We start from the raw sequence: 20,237 nt of genomic DNA, 5'->3' as shown, positions 1-20,237 counted from the left end.
ACACACACACAAACAGCATAGTGATGAATGATTTTGGATGGTGAACACCTCTTGACAACTTTGAATAAAGACACTGAGAGAGGGGCGTGGCCCGAGTCAGACAGGAAGTGGCATCACCTTCTCGTTGCTGCTGTTGCTGGGGCGGCTGGTGTTGCTGGGCAACCAGTGTTGGCTGCTGGGGGAACGGCTGCCCGACCAATCCGTAGGCAGCAGGGTACGCCGCTATTGGGAGAGGCAGACAGTAACAAAATGTGATTGGGTAAAAACAACAGGTGGCAACATCCGAGTGTCCAATAGAGTCGCTTCATTTGAGCTGAAGCGTCTCCTGCTGAAGGTGAAAACTATTAAGTGGAACAACTGAAGTCTCCTAAACAATGACACTGTTGATCTGAGTCTGGTTTGCAGACACTACTTTCGCCCTTTTACTCCGTGGCCATGAATCATTTACACAGATGGCGTAAAAGTACGGTTAGCCGTATTACATTATAGCCAGCCGCTTGTGTCACATTGAAATCTGATAAATCATAACAAAATTAATTCAATCAGCCTGTCCTTGAAACATCTCTATCCCAGACTGTCAGAAAGCGGACACTTTGCTTTCATTATTCCCTTCCATGACTTGTCTGAGCTGCCTGCTGGGTTGGTTAAATGTGTATTGTTATTAGCATAACTTCAGATGGGCTAGAAATATATACATGCAGGCTCTGTTGTGAATTTGAAATCATTTTCATTACATTAATTTTCAAGCAATGTTTGCTGATTTGAATCTGTTCCTTTTTTTTGACAAAGTGAAACGTAATTTGCAAGGTAAAGTTCAAAGATGATTTTAGGTGCATCACTAAATGGAGATACATCTGACAATGTGCCACAGCAACAGTGAAATCTGCTCAAATAAAAGATAATGTATCAGTGCTGTTGCTACCTATGCACAAAGTACCAAGTATGACAAAACAACAGTCAATAAAATAACAACTATAAGAATAATTTGCCTGAATTCTAAATGAAAAAATTGTTATCACCAATTCAACAAGCTCATGAATTTGTTCAAAATAACACAGTCATGGTGCCTGATTTCTTATATCTGTTTTTGGTTTGTTTGCTTGTACCTGACAACATCTGAAAAGTTTCAGAAACATTGTAGTGAAAATTATAACATGAGTTGTGGCCAGACAGGGACACTTGCATCGCGCTTGTAGCTTTGTTTCAAAGTGTGTTAAAATTATGCAGCGCTGGCATGTGTAATAGGATCCATATGAGCTGCTCCAAAGCAAAGCTTTTGTGCAGATTTAAAGAGTGTCAAGAATAACTGTTGTTCACATCAGATTCTGTAGAAGCCTCATATAAACCTATGCATTTCAATCAGGAATGTTGAAAGTTATAGACACCGTGGATGTTTTAGCAGTCCACGACAAGAACTGTAAAATTTTCAACTTAATTACGCATTACATATTAAATGATAATATGTGAGGATTCCAGGTCAAAATGACAACCAGCTTACAGATCTGTCTGTACCTGTGTAGTGCTGCATGCCTGCGTAGGCCTGCTGTAGAGGATCCAAGGCGGCTGCAGGACTTTGAGCTGAGGGAATAAAATAAAACCTCTAAGCATGAAAAAAATAGAGATTTCACAACATGTGTCTGCTGCTCTGTTCTATACACCCCTAAATTCAAACTACCTTGGTAAGGGTGGACACCGTTGGAGTATAATGTCTCTGTTTGCTGTCCGTTGGTGGGAGCTGGCACGCTGCTGTAACCATTCACACCTATTGGAGGGGGGAGAGCGGGCACGGGCGTTGCTGCAATAGTTGGTGGAGTGTTTGTCCCTAAAAACACAAATCACACCCATGAAAATTAAGCTCAGCTGCTGCAAAATAAAAAAATGAAGAACTTATAAACCTGAAATACAGCAAAGTGCAAAAATGAAATTAGAGGTGAAAGCCAATAGCCATTATGCAAATGCAATGACATTTTGTCTATATAATCAAAACATAATGTAGAAATGTAAGTGGTGAATTCTACAACCGTGCATTATTGCAACAAATCCAACAGTGTTTTAGAAGAAGTTGCGTATGGGCATGGGAACCTACCCGAGGACGGTGTGATGGGTGTAATGGGTGTGGCGATGATTCCGTTGGCATTGAGCGCTGCCATCTGCTGCATCTGTACAGCAGCAACTGTTGCCACTGGAGACAAGTACGCTGACTGGGCAACCAGGGCCTGCTGTTGGACAAGCTGTAAACATGGAAGGGAAGAGAGCGGGGAAGGGGATTCGGAAGTCAAGAGGGAGGAGGAACAAAGAGGGAAAAGTGAGGGAGAAAGGAAAATGACAAAGAGATAGTTGAATTGACATGGGAACCAGGGGGGAAAAGAGAGGGAAAGATGAAGTAGGAAAATTAGAAGAAGGGGACAGAGGAGGGGAGTGATGGAGGAACAGATGAATAGAGATCTAATTACAAGGCCATTATGTCCAGAGTCAGTGGGTTAATGGTTGTGTGTTGCGGGAAAGCTAATGCCAGATGACGTATGTTCTGTTGTCTGGGTAATAACATTAGCCCCAATTACACCACTGATAGCCTCTTCAAATTTATTACATCCTTTCATAAGCACAGCACTACCCTTACAAACTTGTTTTGTTCATATGTGTGTAGTACAGTGAATGCTTGCCTGTGCGTTGACCGCCTGCGTGTAGGCATTGTAGGCGGGGAAGTTGAGGGTCATGGGGCTAAAGATGCCCAGTTGGGAGGCCACCTGCTGCATCCTCCTCAGTCCTCGCTCCTTCTCTGTGTCCGCAAACTTCACCACCAGACTAGATGACGCCCCCTGCGAGGAGAGGGACGAGGATAGAAGTAAAGAACTAAGTTTTAACGGTACTGGACTGTGCCTTTATCCATTCAATTTCTCCATTCAATTAATCCTGGCTGAGTCACATGGGAATTAGGCTCATCCCAGCTCATACAGTAGAGCAAATATACATTTACTTTGCATTAGCACTGACAGATCATTTAAACTCTCCCTTGTGACACACATGCCTCAGGTAGAATGGAGATGCATTAAGTAATGTGTGCCAGGGATATGCAAAGTGTGCATATGTGTATTTTATGTGGCTGACTTCAACAATTGAGATCACTTGCATGAAACTTACCGGCATTGTGCGACTCCCGTGCAAGCTGTTGATGGCAGCTTGAGCTTCAGCGTGCCCTTGGAATTTTACAAACGCGCATCCTGCAGCAAAACATCCAGTAAATGAATGTGTGGTGCTGAATGAAATAAAGTCATCTGATGTGTCTCAGCTGTTAGTGCCAGAGCAATCATGTTACCTTTGCTGGTGCCATCGGGTCCTCTCAACACAGTACACTCGTCTATGCTGCCAAAGGGCTCGAACAGCCTTCTGACGTCCTCGTCACTCTGTTGCTTTCCCAACATGCCCACAAATAACTTCCTGTCCTCTGAGAGACCAACAGAGCATGAAAGAAAATATACAGATTTAGTCCTAAATTCCTCCAAGAGCAGACTTTTTTTTCTCTCAGATTAAAGAATGGGTCTATGGAAACTACCACCTTTGTCCACCAGGGAGCAGTATTGACTGGAGAAAATGCATAAGAACCCTGTCAAGCACCTTGTTGACCATTTTCTGTCTGACTTGACACCTGCTTATTTGTCACCGTTGTTGTGTTTGTCTTCTTAATTCAATAGCAGGTTTGAAGTGACGGCATTTAGTGGCTTCCCTTAAAAAGATATCTGTATCAAGTGAAACGTTCACTGCGACGGGTCTGGTTGGATCAAGTGCAGACAGGACGCGTTGAGTTAATCAGTGGTCTCACAAGGACTGAAAGACGCTTGCTTGTGTTTGAATACTTAAGTGTGTCTCACCTCCTCTGCCCTCGCTGTCAGCTGGTTTCACCTGGATTGGCCGATTCATCTGAGGGACAAACAAACAGGGACATAAACACAGATGGTCAACAAAAACAACTCTCATTTTTTCAATTTGGAAATTTCCCATATTCTCTAGCTGAAATCAATTGTTGATTCTCAATGTAACTTTATTAAAGTGTTTTCTTTATCCATTTCAAGAGATTTTTTTAAGAAAGGTGTCAAATGACACTATCAGAAAATTCCAACAGAAAATACTTCTATTCACAATAATGGTTTGAATTTTTCTAAAACGTAAAACAGTTGTTTCCTTGTGTTCTTCAGCAACAGATTAATGGGGTTTAGTAGGTAGCAGTTGTGTTACAGCAATGTGCCAGGTCTCTGTCTTTCTGTGTCAGACAACACACACACACACACACAATCTTACTACCTCTGATTTCTTACACTTACACACGCATGTGCACGCACTCACACACACACACACACACACACACCACAGCAGAGCACTGGGGGGATTGAGAAGTGATGAGATTAAGAATGCATGCCAGCTGATCTGGATTACAGAAGAACTACGGATTAGATGAGGGACAAGAGCAGGCTGAGATACAGAGAAGAGGAGGAGAAGGGGGCAGGGGTGTGAGAGAGAAAGAGAGAGAGAGAGAGAGAGAGAGAGAGAGAGAGAGAGAGAGAGAGAGAGAGAGAGAGAGAGAGAGAGAGAGAGGCAATGGTTTATAGTAAGGTGAAATGACAAGTGTGTAAAGTGAACAGGGGCAGTCAGCTAAAAATAAAAGGATAGAGAACAAGAAACAGAAAGAGAGGCCTGGGGGACCCCGACTGATTTCGACCGACTAAAAGGGCAGGTGGAAGGCCAAGAAGAACCCTGGAGTGAATGGGAAGGCTTGAAAAATAAGTATTACATGAGAAGCGAGATAGACAGACTGAGTGGGAGGATGAAAGCAGAGCTGTCCCTCAGAGGATGATTGAAAAAGAATAGAAAGAGAGGAAGGAGTGAGGAGTGATGCGTGACTTAGTCGTGACTTCCTCCTTGTAGAATATGTCACGACTACAGAGATCCCTCACTCAGAGTGATAATGCATGCAAAGACATTTCTGTATGTCTTTTAATCTCCATATGCTAAGCGTTAAATGCACAGGGTTGAAACACATGAATGGAGGCATACGCGGCCACATACTACACGTGCACACACTGCTTAGTCATAGCACAGAAGCAATGAGACAGAGTGTTAATACCGAAGGGTGGAGAAGGAGAAGGGCGGCAGAACGATGGCAGGGAGAGGAGGAAAGAAGTATAAGTAAGAGAGAAAAAAAAAAGGATGGATTGAAATAAGCAATGGAGGGTAAAGGGGACAACAGGGTTGGGTTGAACAAGGAAGAAGCATCAATTCGCAAAGCAAGGAAAAACAAACAAGCATCCCCCTGGAGTAGGTGATCCACTATTTTTGTCATCCAATCAGTTTTGGAGCATTGAAATCCTCTGAAATCAAATCTTCTTTAAAATAAATGCATTCTTTAAAATAAATAGCCATCCATCTGAATCAAAGGTGACAATCATGAAAAGTTACTGAAAAATTCGATGAGGAGACCAGAAGATTAAAAGAAAAGGATGAGATGGGACGTAGAGGAGGAGGAGGAGGAGGAGGAGGAGGAGGAGGAGGGTGCAGGGAGGGGCTGGGGAGGGCATGAGGAGAAAGAATGGAGACAGATCCCAGTGGGGTGTTAAGGCAATGTAATGAAGCTGGTAATTGAGGAGAGGGCAGAGCAGAGAGAGACTGATCCATACATTTGATTAATCAGCTCTTAGCTGTCACCACAAAGCTATTGATCTACAGCAAGGCCTTCAAGCACGTGTGCTTGCACGAGCACGCACGCACGCACGCACGCACGCATGCACACACACACACACACACACACTCAGTCTGCAGAGAAAAAATTATATACATTTTTAACCACACACCTTTATCGACTTAAGCAGTCAGCATGAACATAAACTTACAGAAACACACACACACACACACACACACACACACACACACACACACACACACACACACACACACACAAAGCCGTAACATTCCTCTATAACCTTGGATTCACGGTGTCTGTCCGTCCATCCATCCATCCATACATCCATCATCCATCCATCCATCCATCCATCCATCCATCCATCATATCCCTGTCCTGATGTTATTGTTGTCCATCCACCCTGTCATCTATCTTGCGCTATCAACTCATCGATCAGTCCCGTCTTGTTCATTGATTTTGGATTGTGTTGTAGAGCAGGCTGATTGTAGCAAGATTTGTGTCCACTAACCCCTTCTCTATCCTTCCATCCATCCATCACCTCTTCCATTTCTTCCTTCATTGAGGTTAGTCTAAAACAGACTGAATAGTCACAGCTCCTGATTCCAAATGAATCACAGTAGGTCGATATGAAAAATGCTATTATATTTGAAGAGCGTTCCCCTTTCAATGTTTTCCAGTCAGGACTTGTACAATTCATACAATGTATTCTGAAAGATGAGAGGAAGGATCAGGAGATGGAGACGAGCAGCAGGTGAAGAGAGCACATTGCCGCTACGGAGACAACACAATGGCATCGGAAAATTGGCATGGCAACCAGCTCGTTGTCATGGCAATCGTATGACGGCACACTGGGTAGGTAAACAAGGATGCTGGTTGCCAAGGGCGACTGCTGTGCTCTTTGGATAAACAAAGAATTTATCCTGGAGAATGATTTGCTGCCTTTATACTCCATTCCCAACACATTTCCCTGTCTTGGATGGTGAATATTAAAACTTGCACACGAATACTGAGCATGATATAGAGGAAGGAAATGCATAAGAATAATGAAGAGAGGTGTTATCAATAAGTACATGTGAGTAGGAAGGTGAGGAAACTGAATCCATCCTGTCATCGTGAAATTAAAATTTCCTTGAGTTCAAGAGAAAAATGCAGAGTATAGTCAATCACACTGTACTCCAGTCTGTCTTTTTTCCCTCTCCTTCTCTTTAACACACATGAACTGCCACACACTCCTTTCAAGTCAAATTATCCTCTAATTACTCACGTTCCAATTAAGACTTAATTAACAGTAACCATCTGTAAACGTGTGCACGTATGAGGAGCTGGCTTCTTACTGGAGTGTGGTTTGATCCATCCTGCTGCATACTAAAAAGCTCGCGCTGAGAGACAGTTTCTGTATCTCTGCGGAGAGTGAATTCGTATGGGAGGCGACGAATGGGGGGAGAGATATGTGATATATGATTGTGTGCGAGCTTGCATGAGTACTCATACTCAGTGGAGGCACGTCCACTCATACATGCATGATCAAACTCCGCATGCAAACACAGCTCCATTTGCATGCTGTGGTGACAACGCAAACACACAAACAGTACATGCCAGTCACACATGCACGCACACACACTCACTGACACACAGTGCACACAACACTTTTTCACTCCTCCAGTGCATCCGCCCTTCTGTGCACACAGAAACAAACACATACTACACACATACAGTTAATCTTGCTCCCTGCAGTAATGCAGAGAGGATTGTGTCAGGATTAAGGGATATTAAATCCTTGGATTATCCAATCAAATCGTATTCGACCCCCTCCCCCACCTATGCAAAATCAGTGGAATAAACCATTGCACCATGTTTGGAGGGAAGGGTAGTGTCCCTATTTAAATGTGTGTGTACACGCACTATTTGGAACATGGATTAAATAAAGCGTTGATTTTTTTCCCCCCCTTTGCCATCAAAATGCTGGAAGGCAATCTTTTAGAGAATGAAAAAAAAAATTCTTGGAGACAAAATGTAAAAACTGATTACAAGACGCAGAAGGACAATATACTGTGTGTGTGTGTGTGTGTGTGTGTGTGTGTGTGTATACGTTAACAGACACAAACATTTGCACTCTTTCTTCACATCACTCTTACATACAACCACCAGCACACACACACACACACACACACACACACACACACACACACACACACACACACACACACACACACACACACACACACACACACACACACACACACACACACACACACACACACAACACACAAACACCCTTCCCCCTTCAATCTTCCTCTGGAACACTCCATCCATGCAATTTCACATGTCCATTTTCCAGAGCGCACAAGAAAGGAAAACTATTTTTATCCCTTCTCCACGATCTAGCATTATTTCTGCCTCTTCCTCTCGCATATCCTCGATTCCCCTCCTTCTTCTCTCAGCTCCATAATCCCTCCATACCCAGCCTGATGACATGGCCATCACAGCATTTTCTTTTTTATCTTTTCTATCCCTTCCCCTCTCTCCTTTACCGCCCTTAACTCATTCACTTCTCTTTAATACTGTTTATTTTCTAGCCTGTAACATACATCACATGATTATTAACTCCTCCATCATTTTGCCAATTTTATGAATTAAAAAAAAACAACTAAAATATCCTTGTTGCTATGAGTTTTACATAAAACTCCACAAAGGTTTTATATAATGCTAACTTTGTTATGCATTTGACTGGAATTACAAAAGTACATCATATTGACATAGATTTTTAATGTAACGTTATTATCCCAATATAGACTGAATATTGTTTTAATGCAAGTGTGAAACAAAAATAAACTCAAAACACTTCTACCTGAACTGATTCAGTTCTTCAGTTAGTGCAAATTATTGTTGAGGTATTTTAGCAAAACATCAACCGTTTCAGTAATTTATTAGAAGCAGATCTTTGGAGGAAAAAAAATCCTTGTTTACTGTAAAAGGCTTTCTGTTAATCATGAAAGAGTAAAGTACAAAGCAAATAACTGTCCTATCTGAATATTTGATATCAGCACCAATCATCAACACGACCAACAGACAAGATGTAAATTTGCAGATAAATATGCGGCATGAGAAATTAGTCACTCTACACATCACGGAAGATCCCCAACAATATTAAGTCGTAAATCATATTAACATTTTATTTATCACTTATTAGTTTTTTTGTATCATTTGTGTAAGCAAGTCTGTACAGAGTGTGCTTTCGTGTACAAGTGAGGATGTTAATATTTCAGTGGAATTGAATGTATTGTAGTTGCAACCCCCTGATTCTCTGCTGAAGCTGGGCTTACACCTCTACCGTGCAGCGGGATGAAAACACTGAAATGTGAGAAATAGAGGAAGCGAGAGATAAGGTGGAGCAGTTCTACAGCCCGGCTCCACCCCACTTCGCCCCCGCCTCTCTATCGCACCAAGTTAAGCTTTGCATCCTCCAGGTTACCTAGCAACCTGGCATCTTGCTCGGCGCCGTTGCTTGGTAACGGGGGTCGACAACCATAATACAAGCTTGCGCGCGGCCCATCCCCCTGCGCTCGTCCCTCCCTCTATCTCTCTCATTCCATTCTTCACACCTGAGAAGTCTGCCCTCAACTCAATACTTTATCAAGCTGTTAACCCTTCATCTGCCTCTCCCTTGAAGTACAGATTAGCCACACATTTTATTCTCGCTGCCATGATCGTTTTTCCTCCATCACGCTCCCTAGCGATGTATCAAACCATCCAGAACGCAGAAGTAACTTGCCCTGTTGAGCCCTATAATATTTATCTGTTTTAGTCGAACCCCAATGAGAGAACATTCTGCATGCAGCATTGAAGCACTCACTGAAATTTGATCCTTTGGATTTAGTCCAACATAATCCAACGGCACTATAGCGGATAACTGTTAGACCTATGCACTTGGACCTTCTTTCTATTTTAGGGAGTGTAAGTCCTTTGGGAAATGAGCTGGTGAATTAAAAAGGCTGTTCAAAGCCATACAAATTCATGACTGTAAAAATCTCATATTCGCTGAGATTACATTGAACACAGAGCCAGTGACACATTTCTGAATGCTCAGATAGTTACAGTGTTCTGCACGATCCCAGAAAATGAAAGTGACAGAAATCACTTGTTTTCTCTCATAGCTGCTCACTGGGAGTGTAAAATACATAAAATACACTTTCACTCATTTCTGCTATTTTTTTTTTCTTTCACCTAATCTATTTTCTTGTCTTTCATGAATATGTATACTCAGTATCATGTACACTGAGGCCACACTGACAATAACTGATTAGTTTCCTGATGAGGCTTTTTCTTGAGTTTCTCCTGAAGCCTTAATCTCACTAGGTAATGTGAATCCGTGTCGTTTTTTTGTTTGTTTGTTTGTTTTTGTTTTTTGGACTGAGCAAAAGGCAGGTCTCTGAGACACAGAGTCGCCTGCCTGCAGCAAAGCCTCTAATGTATTTGTAGTGTTTATTTTTATTTACTTTTTTTTTTTGCTGAACACATTAGCTGTTTTGCATTTCAAACTCATACAGATTATCATACAGGCATCGTCTTAATTTCCATGAAACCAGAATAAATAAAGGCATTGTTTATTTGATTTTATTTTATTTTTTTTACATTAAGGCTGAAGCACATTAATGACAGAATTACATACACTCATAACTGAGTGGGCACATAAGCCTCTGAGCTTATAAGCCCAAAGACTGCATTTCAAGCTTATCACATAGTATTTTTTTCTTTTTTTTATCCAAAGCTAAATCTTCTATAAATGTGATGAACCTCACATACGTATAAATCTTGAAGGCCAGGCAAGGGGATGAAGACTTTAGACAATCTTCCTTCCAGTACTTAAATAGTTTCTCAAAAATTAAAGTTCCATGTAGAGAATTGTTTTTTTTTTTCTCCTGCCACACAATAACAACCTGACAATGTTGTTGTACTCTCATGGTCTTCTGTTGTTGAACGGAACAATGTGAACTGTCCTCATCTACAGCAGTATAATTTGGTAGAGTAAAGCTGCAGCTTTGCTCTGTGATCACGGAGAAAAGGCCATTATTGAGACAGCAGCTTGAAGTGTGGTTAGAGAGGGGACCTCAGAGCAGAGGTCACACCCCAGGTGCAGCTAAAGTCCTGTCATCTACTTGCCCGCCTAATCACACACGCACGCACGCACACACACACACACACACACACACACACACACACACACACACACACACACACACCACTGGCCCCCTCTGACAGATGTCTCTGTTTAAATTGACAGAAGTGCGCCCCGACTCCCTCCCACTCCTCCACCACCCAGAAAAAGCCCTTTCTTCCACTCACCACCCGCCTGCCCCTTCCTCCACACTCATTATGGAAAACTTTTGTCCTGTTTCCTCCTTCTCTTTAACCCGACCTCCTCCACTCCTCCCATGTCTCACCCCACCCCCTCCCTGTCTATGCACCCCTATTCATGCCAGACCTCTCCATGGCCCTCCTCCACTTCTCTTAGCCCCCTTTTTTCATTCACATACATTCACACATTCATTTTGCCCACTCGCACAAGCCTGTTGTATACGTCTGTCTCAGAGCAGACACATAAATATTGCATGCTGCGACAAGGTGTCTGGATTGTGAGCCGCAGGAATTGGAGTCTGACGGACAGAATGAAAGATGCCAATTCATTCCAGTCAAATTTTGCCTTCATGACATATGTACTTTTTTTTTTCTATTGTAATACTTCAACTTTCTATTGCAATACTTTAAAACTAACAGCAACTTTGGGGAAAATACACATCAATATTTAAAGAAAACAAAATCACTTTCAATCAAAGAATGTTTGATACAAAGTGTAGTGTACTAAGAACTGTGCTTAAATATGGAAATGAGATGGTCAAGGTTACAGTAATTGATGTAAAAGGGGAATGATGTTTGCTACATGGTTTGGCACTGGACATTGGTGCCACTGCTTAAATGCTCAAAGTGCAAATGCACTTGGGTCTGGCATCTGTTAAGGTCACTGCATTTAAGTGATTTTTTGGCACTAAGGTTTCTGGCACTTGTTTTCTTAAAGAAAAAATATTAACAGTCATATACATGAGTGAAACATATTCCTCTTTTGTCGGTCAAAGGTAATATACAGTGCAATTTTTATTCCCAAACATCTATTTTCTATGTGTTTCATTATGTTGAGATTTCAGTCAACGTGACATTTTGTCAAAATCCATCAAATGCGCAGCTTTCAGATCCACGGTGTTTGAATATGAAAATTAAATGGACATGGATGCTGCGTGCAAGTGAAGGTCTGAAACGAACTGCACAAATAAACAACAAAGCATCCAGCATGAGATGCTTTAATGACAACTGATAATTGCAGCTAAACAGCTCTTTTCATTCCATGAATGTGGAGACCAGACCCTGCAGAAGCTGGCTGGATTTACAAAACAGATGGTGTGTGATATGGACTCGACTCAACTTTGGGCTACTTTAGAGCTTAGCATCTGAGAGACACTGATTTGGCAGTGAACAATCACACAACCTGGTAATCATGTGTCCACAGTCACAAACGTAATTTCCAAACTGGCCGAGAGATAAATGTTCCTCAGTGTGTATGGGTGTGTGTGTGTGTGTGTGTGTGTGTGTGTGTGTGTGTGTGTGTGTGTTTAGGTTAGGTCTTAAAGAGGCAGGCTCTCTCCAGGGTCAGGCTTTTATGAGGCTATGATTAGATTCTGCCTCAATTTTGTGGTGAAATATGAGGCAGGGACTCTTTCTCTCTACGTTACATGCGCACATGAACCCGTATGGATACACACACACACGTGAACACAAGCATGCGTATGCATGGCCAGCATATAGACAAAAGCACACTTCCACAACTAACATTTGTCGTTTAAACAAACAACTAAAATCCCCTTTGGATTTTGCTGTGCACAACCCAAACAAACACCCTTCTGCTCTGCAACCCCCCTCTGTATCACGCTCTCCAACTTCTTTTTTCTCTCTCTACACACATAGACACACGTAATTCATACACATCATACACACACACTCACATACACACACTCAAACACACATGCACACACACGCACGCACTTGATTCTACACCTGTCCCTCTACTCCCTTCCCATCCCACACACGGTGAGGATAAAAATAGAGAAACAGCATGAGGGAGGGGGAGCGATACACATCACAAACCCCATCAGGAGGGGAGAGATAGAGGCAGAGGGGGAAGAGACTGAGGGAAAATAGAGAGAAAGAGAGAGAGAGGGGGAGAGAGAGAGAGAGAGAAAGAGAGAAAGAGAGAGAGAGAGAGAGAGAGAGAGAGAGAGAGAGAGGGATCTGGGGTCTGTTCTAAATTGAAAGTGCAGCAGTAAGCAGTGAAGGGGAATAGTAAACAGTGCTGCTGACCACATAAATATGCTAAATTAGCCTACAAAGTCGCCCTAGTGGATAATTGCTCATCATAGCTTTGCCCATAGGGAGGCTGCCTGCCAGGCATCTTAGATTCCACATGGAAACACACACACAGGATGTATACAACGTGCACAAAACGAAAGTGGATCTGATGAACGTCAACTCTTGCATGATGGACAGATGAAAAGACAGTGCCCTTCCCTCGTCTCAGACCTCTTCAGCCACCCTGAAAGAATGTGATGTAAAACGAGCTGTAACAAAGAAATTTCTGCCACTGCTGTGCTGTTATTGTTTGGCCTTATCCAGCTGAGTCTATGCAACTGCTATGTGTATAAAGTTTAACCTTTTTAGGCCGAGACATAAATAGACTTACTACTCTCTCTGATCCCGGCTCAATAAAAAGCAGAACAGCTCATGTCGTGTTTGCATGACCTGGCAGTAACTCTGGAAGTACAGCGTTTCAATTTATCAGCGCAGGAACACTGTCAGACCATCTGCATTTAATCAATATCACCGCTACAAACTTTATCATTTTTTTAATAAGTGTATCGATCGTCTGCTGTATCAGTTATTGTTAACTACTTGTCCTGTAGTGCCTCTTCTGCCGTTTTAATAATTCATTACACATCCAATGTGTCACGGAAGCACAGTGCGTGTGTGCGTGCGTGCGTGCGTGATTGCATGTGTGGTTTGCCTCTAATCAAAGAACAGGGGAGTAGAGTGCTGCCTGGAGAGCAGTGAAGCATGACAACACACACCTGGTAAGCTGCTTATCACACTTTAATTTCACCTACGCTGAGATCTGCGGAGGCCAGCGTGACCAAACAGATGTGTACGTGCGTACAAGTGTGTGCATGTATATGTGTGTGTACCAACTGTTGTGTTTGAAGTCGCACAAAGATGAAGGGAGTGATAAACACAGAGAGAAGAGAGTGCAGATTAAATGGAGAGAGAGATATCGACAGCAAAGAACAAAAGAAACAGATAAGGAGAGAGATATGGGAGGAAATACGGCAGCAGGAGGCCTGGGAGAGATAGAGCGTTAGATAGAAAGCAAAGGCAGATAGGAGGTTAAAATCCAGCCAGGCTGGGAGGGAAGTGTGGCGTGATGAAAAGAGAGAGAGGGAGGAAGGATGGACGAGGGGATTAGGATGAAGCAAGGGCTTTTTTTGTATAAATGATTGCTCTAAATTCTGTGTGCATGAAAAACGAACATGCATGAGCAAGTTTTCATATCTTTGTTATCATGTATGCAAAGTCTTTCTGTGTCACTCGTGCGTGAGAAGTGATGTAAGTGGAGGAAGTACTGAAAATGAAAAAATCTCTCTCCCTTCTATGAAAACAGTTATATTGTATTAATGTTTGGACGAAACTGAATCTAAAAATATTAAAGTGAGAAACAAACTTCACGTATCCAAACGTGTTGGTTTTGTTAAAAGCATTTTGCAGCTTAACGGTGTGGGAGATGTCATTTCCTCCTAATGATTTTCCTGGAGGTAAACTTTTACTGCTGTGAGAGCCCCGCCCCCGACACCACCCTCAAATTGGTTCACGAGAGGCTGAGTCGTGGCCTCTGACCTCAGACACACGCTGGCATCCACCTGCCATCAACTCCTTGGTCTGAAAACGCACACCAGTCACGCCACTCGGTTCGTGGTTTCACACATGCATTTATATGCATCTCATATCGGTGAATGAGTTTGCATAAACCTCAGCTTTAACAACAGAGGGTTCCTCCGACAGCAATAAAGCCAAAATATTAAATAAATGAAAGAATTGAAAATGTCTAAATGAGATATTAATCCTCCCTATTCGCTCACTGAGATTTACTAAATGTGGCTTTGACTGAATTTCAACAAAACACAAAAAATGCATTTATGGAGCAGAATTTTACTTAACTGTAATCTTTGATCATTGTTCTCCATTTGGTGGAATTCCTGTGTGAATATGTAAATAAGTAATTGAAATTTCTAGAGCAAATAAAATGTGACAGTTAAACATGTGATCTTTCATGTGGGCGTGCCCCAAAGGGACATTTCTACACAAAATGTGTGTGAGTTACAGCCGTTTCACAGCTAAATTCCTGCTACTTGGACTAACATCGTGTAACTCGCTCGCTCCTCATGTCGCGCTTCCTCTTTGCTTCTTTTCCTTTCACTATGTCCAAATTAAACACAAGGCGCAGAGCACTCTGATAAGGCCATCTGTTCATCTCTAACTCACAATCCCTCTGTACTTTTTCTCATTCTCCAGTGTGACATTCTGCTGCCCCCTCGGAAGCCAGCCGCAGCATTTGAGGTACAGCTTCTTTGCAAACCTCAAAACTTCCATTTGTCTGACTGCTCTATAGTGTAGTTGTTAAATCGGTGTCGAATCCCATCAGTGAATGACAGACAGGAGCAATAATACTGTGTGACACTCGACTTGTCACCATGGGTGTAAGAAAAACACTTCGGTATGAGTGTGATGCCACAGTTTAATTAAAGTTTTATGAGGTTCCTGACAGTCCAACACTGCCTACAGATCAACGTGATCTTAAAATTCAACCCCACTCGATCGAGACAGGAACGCATGCACACGAGCACGCACGCAAACGCAAACAGTGTACACTCCACCCCAGCCCCCTCGGCCCATGGTAAACCCCAAATCTGACTATGAAAATGAGCTTGTGCTAAACTCGTGCAGCTTAACAAGTAGAACTGGGGAAGAGGAGGAGAGGGAGGCGAGGCGGGTGTGAAACGGTCAAAAAGGTCAACTAATCAAGAAGAGGGGAAATGAGACGAGGGGTAGAAGAGCTGCAGGGTGTGGGGGTGGCGGGGGTGGAGGGGGTGGAGGGGGGGGGGAGGACTTGCGTTGAGAGGAGGACTTAAAGGGTTACCATAAATGACTGTGAAATGAGAATCTGAGGAGGAAGCAACACCGTGCAGCGAGAGAGAGAGAAAAGAAAAGGAGTAAAAGACAGCAGTAAGGGAAAAGGAGGCAAGAGAGAGGGACACCATGAAATGAGAAGAGTTGAAGGTAGTGAAGAGAGCATTCTATCGTACTGTACTGGCGCAGAGAAACGGGAAGATGTGAGGGGAGGAGCTGAATACAGGACAGCTGAGACTTTGGGGAAGAAAAGGATAAAATGGAACGAAAAGAAGCATGTGGAGGTCTGGGGAAAGTAAAAGGAAGACTACAGAAGAGATGAAAAGGCATTTCTGAGGTAGACAAAAGAATGGGATAATAGAAGGACGTGTGAAGAAGAGTGAAAAATCTTCTTTAGGCGTTTTTAAATCCTGTCAAAGAGGGTACTAAAGGCAGTGAAGGAGACAAAGAAGATGAAAGACACACATAATAGTAAAAAATATAGCTATGAGGAATGAAACTTTAAAAGGTAGAGGTAGGGCGTTCCACAATGTAGTGGCCCCCACACGACTAAAGCAGCACTTTGCTTTTGAAAATGATGTCTTTGTCATAAATAACATATCTGCGTAATTAGCCAGGAAATTATTTCCAGAAAAAACTAGAAGATTCACTTCAGGCCCAATCAAGACAAAAAAATGTTTGATCTTTGAGGGAATGTCAAGATTCTGAAAACAGAAATCCAGGTGCACACAAAGTATTGTTTTATCATTCAAGGTTTTTTAAAAGTCTGGACAGCCACCGCACCCTTTTTATTTATTTATTTATTTTTTTTGAGCAGTGGTCTTCCTCAGGAGAGTGGTGCTTGTGAGTGTTGCACCCTGGCTCTTTAGTAAATCTCTTCTGCTAATGAGTATCCTCCCTGCAAACGTTTCCTCCGTGCGCCTAGAATATTTATCACAATTTACCGGGAAATTCGCAGCAGCCATCAACTTGTAAAGCGTGTGTATAGATCATTTCCCTTGCTGCGACGTGGCCGTTAGTGGCGTCTTCAGCGGATAAGGATGAAGAAGAAGAGGTTGTCGGGATGAGTCAAAGGACAAAGGGCAGCACAGGAGAGCGACATAAGACACAGCAGAGTGGAAAGGTGATTCATTCAGAAAGGTCAGGCTTCTTAGCAGTCCCTAATTGGATTAATGTCATTATTAACACACAATGTTTGTAAAGGTGAGGGTATATGCTTCCATTCAGATTCATTCTCCACATATAGGAAATGAAAAAATGATTGCGCTATGTATTTATGCAAGGGCTGGTGGCTGTGCATGAGTCAGAACGACTCCCTTCCCCCCACAACTCTTCTTCAGGCCCTACAATAATTTTCTCAGAGATCTTATCAACACTCCTGCTTGCAGGGAAGGTACAGGAGCTGAAACTCTGATCAGTTGCAAGGCAACACGGAGAGAGTGCGATAGAGAGAGGCCCAGAGATGGCAGAGGTACTTCCAGTATTTTACTATAGCTGCTGCAAACTAAAAGTTGGATATGGCTATTCAAAAGTCATTTCTGCTAAATATCTGTTATTTTCACAGCCCACTGTCTTGGCTGGACAGTTGTGCAAGCGAGTCCTGGAGTAGAAAACCCCCAGCAACATTAAAATGCAAAATGCTCCAAAACAGACACTGTAAAATCCGTCCTTTAATGATGCTGGAAACCAGGTCAGAGAGTAAAAAATAGAGAGGGAGTGACAGAGGTAGAGCCTACAGCACAGACACTGCCTTCACACAGTGCCCCATCCATAATGAACAGTGTCCTATCCCAGCCGAGGCGTAGCGCGCGATCCCTCACTAGAGAGACTAGCGAGACTGGAGGGAGACTGGGATGAGACAAAGGGGAATGGCCACATTAATTACACACACTCTCCAGGCGGGAGCTATCACCGGAGGCCAGTGGAGGGGCCGGCCGAGAGATGGAAAGACGGAGAAAGATAGAGAAATGGAGATGATAATGCTGATGGAGTACCCCATGTGTCTCCGGTGAGAGGGAGTGTTTGTCCTTAGCAGCAAGAGGCCTGCTGGCTGCTGAGTTATGTCACAGTGTTACTAATGGGAGCTGAACCTCCAACTGCACACAGACACACTCATGTAAGTCCACGCGTGTGCGTGCGTTTGTGGGTGCATGTGTAGACACGTCTACTGGGTGGGTGGGTCTGGTTATGTCAAGGTGGATGTTTGTGTATGCCGGGAACTCCAGGATGAATGTGCGGTATACGTGCATGCTTGTGTGCATTGTTGCATAAGTGTGAACTCTATATTGTCTGGGGAGTGTATGTTGTGTGTTGTGTGCGTTTCTTGATGTTTATGATGTGCACTTACCCCTGGTAGTGTTTTCTGCTCATGAAGAGCGCTCTGGGCTTTCAGTGCCGACTCTCTTGCACAGTATGTCAGAAACGCACATCCTGTCAGACAGAAAGGATCAGACAAAGAGAAAAAGAGGTGGAGAAGAGTAAAAGTAGAAAAGGTCAGTGAATGGCTCCAGCATTTGTCATTCCTTATCTCCGTCTCTGCATCACTCCGTACAAACACACACATACAGTCATACACACACATACACAGCCAGACACACACAGACATACACACACACAGACACACACACACACACACTGCCATAAACAATTTAAATCATGTAAATGTTTCCTTTTCTGATGTCTCCCCTGATTATTTGTCCCCTGTTTTGAATTATCACAAGGATAATTTTGCAAGGCGATCAAAATATGAAGAATCATGCATTGTACGGTAACTACTTTTGACAACAGCATTATGATGTACTCTAGAGCAGAGAAGGACACTCCACGGCACGGCACATTTCAGAACGGCACGGCACGAGTCAGCACACATGACAGCACCACAGACGTGTGCACGAGGCTAACAAGGCCTTACAGGCTTGCCACTGTCAGGTTCCTGCCCTATACTAACCACTATGCATGCCTCACGATCACTCAAAATACACTCCCTCTGTTCTCCTATGAGCTGTACCTGTGTCTGTGTGTGTGAGGGAGGGGTAGGTAGCAGAGCTGGCTGGCCAGAGCTGTTTACTACACCTGTCACCAGCACTAAGACAACAAGATTAGCAGCAGGTTAGCATCCCAGTGACATCTCAGACAGACTAACGTAGATTCAGATTAAAGAAATAAATTGAGGGACAAATAAGGGACGCGACAGTCACACAAAATGTACATCTGAAGAACTGAGGATGACTCAACATAATGTCATAAAGACAGAAAAAAATGTGAGGGATGATTAATCTCACACACGCCGACACACAGAAAGGTAGAACAGCACACACATTATGACACACGTGTATCTTATGGTCCATCTCATTGCTTTTAAGAGAGGCTTAGAGTTGCCGTAAGGATTCTCAAAACAACAGATTCTTTCCCTGGTGCCACCCAGGCTTACAGGCCCATTACACTGATTGGTGCATACAGCCTAATCTGGTCCATAACACACAGAACCCCAGGTCAGCATGTGTGAGTGTGTATGTGCGTGTTTGAAAGAAAGAGAGAGTTTGTCTCTTTAGTTGTTAATCACCATCGGTAGTTACTCAAAGTCGCCTAATCATTAATATATTAAGGAGGATTTCAGTCTGTATTTCGCTCATAAACTTAAGAGTCACAGCTTGATCATTTGTCTGTGAAGCATATAGGAACATTTTTACACATTTTAGAGCATTTTTTTTTCCTAAACGGTGCCCAATCCTTGTTTGTCACAAGTCAAACTGATTGACTGTGTGTGCAGTGACTGAGTCTGCTTGCCTGTCTTCGTGAACTTGCGTTACAGTATTAACAGAAAATGAAGACAAGAAGTGCTGTGACAGTTTCCATGGTAACATGTGACACTCAGCGCAGAATAATCCACCCATCTATCTGTGTTACTGTTTGTTACTTGTCTGTCATGTAGCATTCGCCTTTCTATTTCTCTGCCCGTCTTTGGGCTTGTCTCGCTTTAAGCAGTGTTACATGGGAGATACTTACCTTTGTGCATGCCAGTGTATTTGTCTTTAATCACAGTTAGCTCATAGATCTTTCCAAATTGCTCAAAGATAGGTTTAAGGTCCTTCTCCTCCAGATTCCGGGGAATCTGCCCCACAAATAACTTGATGGCGTCAGCCTCCTTCATCAGGACAAAGTGAAGAGGACAACTGGGTGCTGAAGGGACCAGGGGGGCGGGGGGGCAAACAGATCAGTAGCAGGTATGGAAATAGTGACGCTTGAATGCTTGATGAGCCGTTGG

General features: G+C 43.0%; 1 protein-coding gene across 2 annotated transcripts in view; it reads right to left on the bottom strand.

Moving 5' to 3' along the window:
• The window catches only part of LOC115397168 (CUGBP Elav-like family member 3), a 24,297-nt gene extending 4,060 nt beyond the window's left edge, over positions 1 to 20,237 (bottom strand). Inside the window, exons 1-10 of one of the 2 annotated variants that reach the window (XM_030103373.1) lie at positions 19,979 to 20,237; positions 18,321 to 18,403; positions 3,870 to 3,918; positions 3,317 to 3,454; positions 3,142 to 3,221; positions 2,664 to 2,819; positions 2,087 to 2,231; positions 1,676 to 1,822; positions 1,513 to 1,578; positions 118 to 222 (exon numbers count right to left, since the gene is read on the bottom strand). In XM_030103373.1, the coding sequence (XP_029959233.1) occupies positions 118 to 222; positions 1,513 to 1,578; positions 1,676 to 1,822; positions 2,087 to 2,231; positions 2,664 to 2,819; positions 3,142 to 3,221; positions 3,317 to 3,454; positions 3,870 to 3,918; positions 18,321 to 18,403; positions 19,979 to 20,123 (1,114 nt within the window). In that variant the 5' untranslated portion in view covers positions 20,124 to 20,237. The remainder of the gene's footprint in view (positions 1 to 117; positions 223 to 1,512; positions 1,579 to 1,675; positions 1,823 to 2,086; positions 2,232 to 2,663; positions 2,820 to 3,141; positions 3,222 to 3,316; positions 3,455 to 3,869; positions 3,919 to 18,320; positions 18,404 to 19,978) is intronic. The other variant, XM_030103374.1, reaches the window with a different exon arrangement.

The sequence above is a fragment of the Salarias fasciatus genome, chromosome 11 (assembly GCF_902148845.1).
Source record: "Salarias fasciatus chromosome 11, fSalaFa1.1, whole genome shotgun sequence".
Classification (NCBI taxonomy): domain Eukaryota; kingdom Metazoa; phylum Chordata; class Actinopteri; order Blenniiformes; family Blenniidae; genus Salarias; species Salarias fasciatus.
Note: the sequence above shows the minus strand (reverse complement) of the source record. Positions and strands in the feature narration are given on the sequence as shown.